Source organism: Numenius arquata, chromosome 2 (assembly GCF_964106895.1).
Source record: "Numenius arquata chromosome 2, bNumArq3.hap1.1, whole genome shotgun sequence".
NCBI lineage: Eukaryota > Metazoa > Chordata > Aves > Charadriiformes > Scolopacidae > Numenius > Numenius arquata.
Window position 1 is genome coordinate 131,710,192 of NC_133577.1, and position 11,655 is coordinate 131,721,846.

Consider the following 11,655-nt stretch of genomic DNA (forward strand, 5'->3'; position numbering starts at 1 on the left):
GTCACCCACTTCAGGGAACTGCTCTGCTGGTCACCACGTCCTCTGGAACATCACACGAAAGCCTCTGCTCTCTCGAGCAACCATTTCATTTGAGACAACCGTGCATATTTCTACTATAATAAAAATTTAAAAAAAGATATTTCACTATGTATTTATATTATTATACGTGTATTTTCCAATAACAATAGTTGTGGCCTACAGGAAATGGGGAGGGACTCTGGATGAGGGAGGGGAGCCATAGGAGGAGGGGGAAGGGTTTGACACTGAAAGAGGGGAGATTGAGATGAGATCTGGGGAAGAACTTCTTTGGTGTGAGGGTGGTGAGACCCTGGCCCAGGTTGCCCAGAGAAGCTGTGGCTGCCCCATCCCTGGAGGGGTTCAAGGCCAGGTTGGAGGGGGCTTGGAGCAACCTGCTCTGGTGGCAGGTGTCCCTGCCCAGGGCAGGGGGTGGCACTTGGGGGGCTTTAAGCTCCCTTCCAACCCAAACCACTCTGTGACTCTACGATAATAAATTAAAAAGCAGTTAAAGGCTCTCTCTCCAGCACAAACTCTATGAGAGCTCATGCTTAGGGAGAAGCGTCGTAAATCAGGACATCAATTTAACCGGCTTCACGTACACTTTTACGGAGTACGAAGTAAAAACTTCTGATCACTCTCCGCATTCTTCATTCTACGAGTTGTATTTCGGAGCAAACTCAATTAGATCAAGTGAGCTGCACCTACGAAAAATATGAAGTTTTCCAAGTTCTGTTGGGAAGCCAGAGGTTCATCAGGCTGAATTCCTGCTCTGCTTTAGGAACAGCTGCACAATTTTTGACGCAAAAAAAAACGCCAAACCAACGGATAGATAACATTGGCCTTCCCAAAATACAGATAGAAACAACAAAAACAATCATTTTCTAAAAGCATTCGGTACACAGGTAGCGGGCACAAGGACAACAGCCATTTAGTGGTCCTTAAGCAGGGAAACGCTCAGTTGGGAAATGATCTCCAAAAAACAAAAAAAGTTATTATATTTTAAAAAAAAATCTTTGACCTCAAAGCTGCCTGAAGAGCTGTTATTTCACGTTCCTCAGTCTCACCTTCTCACGTACTGACTTCTCCCCTTTCGGAGTTTGGATTAAGCTGGAAGCCCAGAAAAATCTTCCCTTGAATCCAGCGCAGATGCACCGAATTCAGGTTTCCAGAATCGGTTTCACCACCGGCAGAGGGAGGCAGCAGCAGAGTTTCTCCACGACCGCACCATAAAAATGAACAGAGTTTACCAAAGCTTCACTCCTTTTTACCTCAGCGCAGTATTTCCTCTTAATCTGGAGAGGATTGTTCCGAAAAGCAGACTGGATTGCCATTGCAACTAAAAAATATGAACAATTTTTTTGATGCTCAGCGACAGGACAAGAGGGAACGGGCACAAACTGGAACATAAGAAGTTCCATCTCACCATGAGGAGGAACTTCTTTGCTGTGAGGGTGGCAGAGCCCTGGCAGAGGCTGCCCAGAGAGGTGGTGGAGTCTCCTTCTCTGGAGACATTCAAACCCCACCTGGACATATTCATGTGGGACCTGCTCTGGGTGGACCTGCTCTGGGTGGACCTGCTCTGGCAGGGGGGTTGGACTGGGTGCTCTCCAGAGGTCCCTGCCAACCCCACAGCATTCCGGGATTCTGTGATTTTTCCCTTTCGGTTTGCAACCTCCATCAGCGACTGACAGCGACTGCTCCTACGGAATTCCAGCTGTAGAACTCCCCGCTTTAGGTTTGTATTTACAAATTTTCTACCAAGAAAGACCCTGAACCGACGTTGGTAGCCGTTTGATGAGAAAAGAACTTAATTATGGCTTCTCTAGGCTGAAATTGAGGTGTTTCAGTAGGATTTTTTTTGACCCAAATGCCTTTAACTGCAGACCTGAGCCTAGAGAAATATTAAAAGGTCCTCTTACGCTTAATTCACCTGTTTTTCCTCCTCGTCAGTTTGGTGCTCATTTGAAGGCCGAGCACTCAATGGAAAGCGAACAGCCTCCCGTATTTTTATTTAGAGGCTGGGCCTTATTTCTGGGGCCGCGTCTCTTCCCTTCGCCATCCAGATTTTGCAACTTGCCCATAGCTCGTGTCACAGGGATTTAACGGGGCTCCAGACACGGGGCTTCAGGGAGGAGGTTTCCTTCACGTGACTGAGGTTCTACCCTCTGATCTCTGGCTTGAATCTGCAAAGATCAACGTTTTAGAAGAAAATTAAGGGGATGGTTTTTATACCCTACCACCACGGTTGCTCTACGCAACGTTTGGACCGACTGCGTTCTTTCGGTCTTGAGTTTTCTTCAAATTTAACCGATGGGGCAGAGAAATCCGCCTACTGTCTCTGCACCACCTCTTACCTACTGTCTCTTACCTCCACCTCTTCCTTGTTTGAGTTAAATCATCACATCGTTTTACAATTCACTAGACAAGAGTTAAAAAAGAAAACCTGAAAGGTCAAACACGGCTCCGAAACCCGCAATCGCTTCACCTTGTTCATCCTTCCAGCCTCAAGTCAGGGCCAAAGCTAAGACTAACCCTTTTAATTGCTTGTAAAATTCAAATAACAGGTTTCTGTCCCTCCAGAAAAGACACAAACGCAAAGATCATGATGGTTTATAGCCCGCCATATACTCGCGTTCACAGCCATTAGGTTTCTATCACCTTTTTTTTCCCCCCTCCAATCCTCCTTTATCTTCTTTTCTGTTCCCCAGCCTCCACGCCAAAGGTTGACGTATTGATCTTTGTACGCGGTTCCAAGCAGTCACACGCAGGCACCTTCTAAAATTAAACCCCGCGCATTCAGACGGGAGAAAGATACGCGAATATTACACGTAATTAAAAAAATATGGCCTCCAACGATAAGATTTTACTAAATAGCTTTCAAAGCACGCTCATTACGAGCAGCACTTGGGAATTCAGCCCTCGGGGCAGGGTGGGGAACATTTATTACCCAGGGTAAGCGATCAGCGGGGGTTAGAATGAAACCAGGAAAATAGGAAAAACAATGCACCTGCCGAAAACATCCCTCTGCCCCACAGAACGACGACGGGGGAACGTCGGGAGGAATTCACACATGTTTACCAGGGAAAAAAAAGCTACACCTTTCACGGCAGGCGTGAAATCTGCTGGGAGCCAAGGTCAGAGTCATCATTTAGACAAGCCACATGAGAGTCATTTATAGTCTTAGCAGAATAAAACCTCCCATGGCAGCTCCCCAGTCAGGTGATGTGCCAGTCCAGTGAGCACCAGGCATTTATTGGGATGGAATCGCTTCCCCGCAGGATTTTACAGCCGGGAGTTTTCCGAAAAGGTTGTGCTCGGGCAGTGACATTACAGAAGGATGTCGCACCTCCTTTCTCTCTACCTCTACGTCCTGCTCTTTTTATTTTTTTTTTTTATTTTTTTTTTTTTTTAATATATTTTTTCCCCCCTGCTTTGCCCGCAGACAACAGCTTTCCAGCGCCACTGGCACTGCAGAGGCGGCGTAGCTCTGGAAAAGCAAGCTGTGCTCTGCTCCAACCCACTAAATGAATCAACGGCACTAGCAAACCAGAAAAAAAAAAAAAAAAAAAAAAAATCAACCCCTTCCAATTCTAAAAGCCTCCGTTTTAAAACGATGCTGAGGAGCAAAAGAACACAGCTTGAAATGCAAGGAGCGAGCTGCGCTTTCGGGACCGAGTGGCGGGGACAAAAAGCAAAATAACCTTTCCTTTTGTAAACGGGTATATGCTTAATATAAAAAAAATTCACAGCTTAATATAAAAACTCCACAGCTACACAACTGCTGGCGTTTAAACTTCCCAGTGTGGTGTAAAAGCATTTACTAAGCCCTTACTTGCCCAGTAGTTAAGACTCATTAAACCAAGAAGTTTAATGCATCTGTTCAAGTACGTGTTCTTCTCTCAGCTACAGAAAGAGGGGCCCAGGGTGACCACTACAAGGCTAAAATCATGTGCCTAATCAGTTTTGGGAGTCTTAATTGCAACCCCTTACTAGCTCCCACCCCACGCACGCTAATGACAGTCTTTCCAGAAGTTCTAGGACTTTTGGCCACTTTTAATCGAGGAACGCCCTAAGGAATAACACAAAATGTAAGTAACCACCGCCCCCAAAGCCAATGAGCGAGCACCTAATCATCAAACCACCGTTCAAATCCCAAAACCGTAAACAATTAGCGTGACTCAAGGCCCTGACTCACATCCACGGGTAAGTTTAGCCCGGGACACCTGAAACGGTTACTCAGCCCCGTGGCTCACCCAGCTGCGGGAGCGGGGACGGCGGAACAAACCCCGCATCTCCTGAGTCACCCCCGCCAGCGGCTGCCAGAACCCCGGCACGTAGCCTCGCGCCACCACCAAGCCAATTCCACACCAAATCGCTGCTGGAGGGGCTTTTCCAGCCTTCCCTTTCTCCGCCAACCTGCTCCTGATGCTTCGCCCGCGCTGTTCCCACCTCTTCCTTGACCCCACGTCGGAGGGAATCACGCCAATGGAAAATTAACTCAATGTAAAGTGAGGAATTTTATGCAGTTGGAGCTCCCTGGACTGTCTCATCTCGGAGCTACGCGAGAACCTGGCTGGAGGGGAAGGGGAGAGGGTCAGGAGACGCAAAGATCTGGACCACCCCTGAAGCTGGGGCCATCAGCCCACACCTCAGACAATCACAGAATGATAAGGGGTTGGCAGGGACCTCTGGAGATCATCTAGTCCAACCCCCCTGCCAGAGCAGGGTCACCCAGAGCAGGTCACACAGGAACATGTCCAGGGGGGTTGGAATGTCTCCAGAGAAGGAGACTCCACCACCTCTCTGGGCAGCCTCTGCCAGGGCTCTGACACCCTCACAGGAAACAAGGTCCTCCTCATGGTGAGATGGAGCTTCCCCTCTTCCAGTTTGTGCCCGTTCCCTCTTGTCCTGTCCCTGGGCACCACTGGAAAAAGACTGGCCCCATCCTCCTGACACCCACCCTTGAAGTATTTAGAGGCGTTGATCAGATCCCCCCTCACTCTGCTCTTCTCCAGACTCAACAGACCCAAGTCCCTCAGCCTTTCCTCAGCAGAGAGATGTTCTAGTCCCCTCAGCATCTTCGTAGCCTTAGACACAGGTCAAAGACCTGCTCACCAGCCCTTCTCGGTGGCAGCCAGCTCTGAAGCAGCACCAGAAAACCAAAGGGTCAGCTAAATCTACCTGCGCAGACGGCATAAAGGTCAGAGCCACGTCCGTTAGTCAGAATTAGCTGCAAAACCTAAGTCCGATGCCATCTCAGAAACAAGGTCTTCCAGCCACTTCTTGAGAGCGCGGATCTACAGCAAGGATCCGGAGAGAAGAAAAAAGGTGATCACAGAGATCTCCACCTGGATCTGATAGGAACCACCTCTACGGGTGCCACGAAGAGAGACCCAACGTACTTGCCCGTGACCTCTGGGTTTGTAGGAGAGCCATCGCGGCACCACCAGGTGTGCAAAACCGCAGCATCAGGGCTATACACCAGCTGTAACATCACAGCAAAACGAAGCAATCGCCTAAATAAATAAAAATACAAACCCACAAAGTTGTTAACGCTCGTCAGTGCGGGCACGGGAACTGTCCCCACGCCGTCACGGTGAAAGATTAATTAGCCCATCTGAAGGCAGACAGGCGTAAAGAAAATACTCAGCCAACATAAAACCCAGTTTTGAAATGAGAGTGGTATTTAGAGGCAAGAACAGTCACAGCTCAGGACTATGAAACAAACATTTGGTCGCAGAGTACTTCAAGAGCACATGTTAAAATTTCAAGAAGAGGAAAAAAAGCCAAAAAAAAAAAAAAAACCCAGAAAAAACAGTACATTTAGTATATAAACCAGTCAAGAAAATGCTACTTTTTTTTTCTTGAGATTTTTGAAGAAGAAAAAAAAAGAGATTTTTTTTCTTCCAGGCAAACACTATTAGGAGCTACAGTTTAATTTGTTTCACTACACACCCGATATGATCTTGCTTATCTATTTTAAATAGACCTTTATCTTTATTTCAAGTCCTAAAGCAAAGTTCTATTAGACCCGACTGAAAAAAAAAAAAAAAAAAAAAGAAAAAAATTATCTGCTTCTTTTAGGCTTATTTTTGTACTAAACCTTCTTTCAACAGATGCCTCGGCTCCGTGTGCCCGATTTTTCTAGTCACAGGGCTGGGAACAATTTTATGGCTACCAAATCTGGTGTTTTGTTTAAACAACACGGCGGAAGGGGCTCTGGATTGGTAAATCTGGGAAATGAAAGGCCGAACAACCTCTCGAGTCTCTGGAACGCGCACAGAGAAGTGGCTGGAAAGCAACAGTACGAGGTGGGGGGGAAGAAAGAGAAGGAACAGTACGTACTCCCAGCTACTCTCCATCGACACATCTCGCTTCCTTTAGCGACCAGATTGTCAGCTCAGCTCCCAAAACAAACCCAGCACCAAAGCGCAGGCAGCCAGATGGGGAGCTCTGCTGGCTCTTCCTTCCCGCATCCAGGTTTCTCCCGAAAGCCTGGCAGCTTCTGCTGCTGTGGGGAGCATCCAGTTTCCTTCCAGCAGCCTCTGACGACGACTCCCATCGCCCACCATCGATAGTCCCCTTCCCTCCTCGACTTCGTGATGCAAACGCTGCGCTCCAGACAAGGGCCGAACCGATTTTGGCGGCATGAGGTTGACGGTTGGACTCCATGATCCTAAAGGTCCCTTCCAACCCGGACAATTCCATAATTAGGAAGCGGGGTGAAAGGAGAAACCCTTTTTTGATGTTTAGCAAAAAAAACCAAAACCACTAGAGGGATAAGGGTGGAGTTTAGAAATATTAAGCACACTTGAAGAGAAATATGGATACCCCTGAGGGTCTCTAAAAATAGAGAGATTGGATCAGGATATCAAATGAAGGAGGGCTCCAGACACTGGGGATGGAAGTCAAAATCTTAGTGGAAAAATGTCCTTTACCGAGGAACTGAACTCCCCCCGCCCCAGCAGGGATCTCCAAGGGGATGAAGGAGCCCTTCACCCAGACTCTCTTCATGGGGAGACCTTGCCTAACAGCGAGGCGCTCTTTAGGAGAGACTCCAGTTCCAGGGAAGCCACACAGGAGGAGATGACGGTTATGGAGACAAACTCCCTCATCCCAGGCCCTTCTGAAGGGAGACGAAAAACGAGAGCAACAACAAGAGAGGGTGGAAGCCCAGCAGTATGTAGATGAAGTCTTCACCCCAAAGTTCCATAAGTAGGGAGGTTCCCCTTATGACGGGGACGTTTCTTTCCCTACATTCCCCCAAAAGGTCTTTGCATCACAGGGGAGAACTCCTGAGATCTCCAAAGGGAAGGGTGCACCAACAACTCAGGTCGTTGCTACTCAGGAATTTGTGGAAAACATGTGTTTCTCTACAGCCACCCACGGGGAGTGGCACCTGTGTCTATAGGAGGCTGTATCTATAGGAGAACACATATATCGCCCCCCTTACGGGGAGTAACTACATCCAGGGATACATCCAGCTGAGGGACACGGATAACACACGCGTGTATCTACGCGAGCAGGTCAAGAGAGTGGATTTAGATGAATCTATAGGTGAATATTGGTACGTGCATAATCCACGTATGCAAAGACCATGGGGGCGCCTATAGATGACACACACGGGGCTGTCTCTGCGCGTCTGAACGGCTCTAAGGGTGCCTACAGCCGGACGGCTGGGTGTGGGCAGACACACACACACGGTTACGAGTGTGTGGCAAACCGGTGCCTCTAGGCACAAAGGTGCCACCTTGCACCCATACGTAGGCATCCCAGAGAGCCGGTGAGCCTTAGCGCGTACATACCCACCTCTGTCGGCGTTTGGGCAGCTATAGGTGTGTGTATGCACACCTGTGTGCACCTCCTTGCATCCCTATAGATCTCTAATCCCATAAACTTAGAATCACAGAATCACTGAGACTGGAAAGGACCTTTCAGATCGTCAAGTTCAACCATCAACCCAACACTGACAAAGCCACCACTGACCCATGTCCCTCAGCACCACGTCTGCCCGGCTTTGAAATCCCTCCAGGGATGGGGACTCCACCACTGTCCTGGGCAGCCTCTGCCAAGGCTTCACAACCCTTTCCAGGAAGATATTTTTCCCAATCTCCATCCTAAACCTCCCCTGGTGCAACTTGAGGCCATTTCCTCTTGTCCCATTGCCTGTTCCTCGGGAGAAGAGACTGACCTCCCCTGGTTGCCCCATCCTTTCAGGGAGTTGCAGAGAGCGAGAAGGTCTCCCCTCAGCCTCCTTTTCTCCAGGCTGAACACCCCCAGCTCCCTCAGAAGTTCTCCAGACCCTTCTCCTTGTTCTCCAGACCCCTCCCCAGCTCCGTTGCCCTTCTCTGGACACGCTCCAGCACCTCAATGTCCCTCCCGTCGTGAGGAGCCCAAAACTAGACACAGCACTCAAGGTGGGGCCTCACCAGTGCCCAGTACAGGGGGACGATCACTGCCCCAGTCCTACTGGCCACACTGGTCCTGACACAGGCCAGGATGCTGATATGGTATACTTGAAGGTATGTCACACATACATATAGCTATAGCATAGACACCTATATGAGTGTACGCATCGATATACATGTTTGTCTCTGCAGCAGTATGCATTATGTCAGCGTGCACACCCACATCTGTGTACTCACCCCCCCCCCCACGTGTGGGTTCACACAGACACGAGCGGATGTATAGCTGTGGCTGTGCCGGGGTACTCACGTGCAAGTACAAAAGCAGTTTATAAATAAGTATAAACACGTTTATAACCAGCTACGGGTACTCCTGTACGTGCATATACACCCCGGTGGTACATATATCTAAAGCACTCGCCGGGTAGAGAGCGGTCCAGGTGTTCCCAGCGTGAGCCCACACACCTCGACGGGCAAACACCAGGACAGGGGCACCCTGAGGCGCACACCCGCACCGGGTACACCTGATTATCCCTCTCACCTCTCCCTGTACGTTGTTGATCTGGCCCGTATCCCTATTTCCAAGCGAGCAGATAACCCCGCAGACGTGAACCCGGTGTGAACCCACACACGCACCCCTGCCGGGGAGCTCACGTACCTGGCACACGCCTTTCCCCGCAAACACCCCCGCACCCCCGGGGTGTGCAGGAGTGGGGTGCGCACACACAGCCAGCGTGTGTGCAAGCGCTAACCTTACACGGCTGGCACGTCGCTGGGCACGCGGACTGCTGACACGGACACCCAGGGCAACACCACGCTGGTCACACGTGCCTGTGGGCTTATGCACGGCCAGTGTTTGCCACTGACCCACAGGGCAGGGGGATGTGGAAGGGGGTGGGGGCGTAGGGGGGAGAGAGCGGGGCACAGGGATGGGACCCCATGTCCCCAGAGGAGAGTGTCCCCGAAACGCAGCCACAGCCAGGGGAGGACAGCACGAGAGTACCCCCACGGCAACGGGACACCCCCCCCCCCACCAGAGCAACCCCACCGCCATGGGGGCAACCCCACAGGAGCACCCCCACAGACACCGGAGCACCCACCACGGCCACGGGAGCACCCCCACGAGACTACGGCCACGGGGGCAACCGCCACGGCCACGGAGGGACCCCCGCAGGACTACGGCCACGGGGGCAACCGCCACGGCCACGGAGGGACCCCCGCAGGACTATGGCCACGGGGGCAACCGCCACGGACACAACCACATAGTCACAGGAGAAGCTGCCAGGGCCACGGGAGCTCCCCCCGCACGGCCAGGGCAGCGGCTCAGGGCACACCGACACCCCATACCCGCGTACCGGGGACCCCCACGCCGGGACGGGATGGGGGGCAGCGCCGTGTCCCCAAGCACCGGGCCGGTTCCCCCTCCCCGGGTGCGTGTCCCGGTGGGGGTGCGGGGTCCCCTCATAAAGCCGCCGCGGGGGGGGGAGGGGGTGGGGGGGGGGGGGGTTCCCCACGCTTATGGGTGGGTGCTCTCCCCCGGTGGGTGCTTCCCCCCCCCACCTTTTCCCCCGTTACCTTCTTGACGGTGCGCGGCGCCTCGGTGACGGTGCCGTCGGGGCTGACGAGCGCCTCGGCCGCCGGGCCGCCGCCGCCGTCGCTGCCGTCGCGGTGCCGGTGCTGGGGGTGGTGCGGGTCGCTCCGCTTCATGGCCGAAGCCTGCGGTACCTTGGTGGCGACGGACAGCCCGGGGCAGCCGCTCAGGGGAGGCCGCTCGCCGCCGCCGCCGCTACCACCACAGGAGGAGGAGGACGCCGGGGCCGCCTCACGCTCGGTGGCCGGCAGCGGGCAGGGGGCCGCGGCCACGCCGTGACCGGGAGGGTGAGCGGCCACCGGCTCACACGGCGGCCCCGCTGCCTTATCCATGGGGCCGCTCAGCTCCTTCAGCTCCACGGCGGGGGCTGCCACCTGCACCGACATCGCCGCTGCCGCCGCCGCCGCCGCCTCCCTCAGGGACCGCCCGCGGGGCACGCCGGGACCTGCAGTCCTCCCGCCCCGCCGCCGCGAACTACAACTCCCGGCAGACCCCGCGCCTCCCCGACGCGCCCCGCCTACTCGCGCCGCGCCGCGGGGGGCGCCTGGGAAATGTAGTCCAACGGGGAGGGGCGCGGGCGGACCGCCGTCCCCCGCGCGGGCCTGAGGCGCGGAATGGCGGCGGCGGGAGGCCAAGGCCTGTCCGGGCGGTGGGGCCGCCAGCGGCCCCCACACTCTCTGAGGGCGGCCGGTGCAGCGCTAGACCTCCCTCCCCGGGGAGAAGTTTGGGGTTTTTTCCCACGTTTTAGTGAAATTTTATGTTTCGGCCGGTCGCACCCCCCAGCTCAAGGGCCTGCGCCAGGCCGCTCCCCCGGGGCCTGCTGCTCTGCCACAAGCAAAACCCCTTGAAAACAAGGAGCCAGAAAGTTCTGGCAAGGCGAGCGCGACATCGCAGAGTCTGGAAACTCGCTGTCCTGCCAGGTTCTGCGAGCCCACAGAGCCCCTTCACGGGGCGGCCTTCTTTCGGGGGCCTTCCCGCAGGGAAAAGCCAGTCATGAGCCCCTCGACGAGACAGACCTCGAGGGGCTGGAGCGTGTCCAGAGAAGGGCAACGGAGCTGGTGAGGGGTCTGGAGCACAAGTCTTGTGAGGAGCGGCTGAGGGAGCTGGGGGTGTTCAGCCTGGAGAAAAGGAGGCTGAGGGGAGACCTTCTCGCTCTCTACAACTCCCTGAAAGGAGGGGGCAACCAGGGGAGGTCAGTCTCTTCTCCCAAGGAACAGGCACTAGGGCAAGAGGAAACGGCCTCAAGTTGCACCAGGGGAGGTTTAGGATGGAGATTGGGAAAAATATCTTCATGGAAAGAGTTATCAAGCCTTGGCAGAGGCTGCCCAGGGCAGTGGTGGAGTCACCATCCCTGGAGGGATTTCAAAGCCGGGCAAACGTGGTGCTGAGGGACATGGGTCAGTGGTGGCTTTGTCAGCGTTGGGTCCATGGTTGGACTCCATGGTCTTAAAGGTCCCTTCCAACCCAGACAATTCTATGGGTCTATTTTTCTAAATCCAGTTCTTCAGGAAAGCTCCTCTTAAGGATGAGGAATTCAAATGTGTCCTTGCTTTTTTAAAATTATTTATTATTATCATTCTTAGGATAAATGCAGTATCTCTGGGCACAAGCCAAGGGCTGAAGCTGGTGTGTTCAGGGCTG

The 11,655-nt window shown here is 53.2% G+C and overlaps 1 protein-coding gene across 1 annotated transcript in view; it reads right to left on the reverse strand.

Annotated features, from left to right (window-relative positions):
* The window catches only part of AHCYL2 (adenosylhomocysteinase like 2), a 114,581-nt gene extending 104,145 nt beyond the window's left edge, over positions 1-10,436 (reverse strand). Inside the window, exon 1 of the mRNA XM_074169150.1 lies at positions 9,999-10,436. Coding sequence (XP_074025251.1) covers positions 9,999-10,400 — 402 coding nt within the window. The 5' untranslated portion in view covers positions 10,401-10,436. The remainder of the gene's footprint in view (positions 1-9,998) is intronic.
* Positions 10,437-11,655: the final 1,219 nt, after the last annotated feature.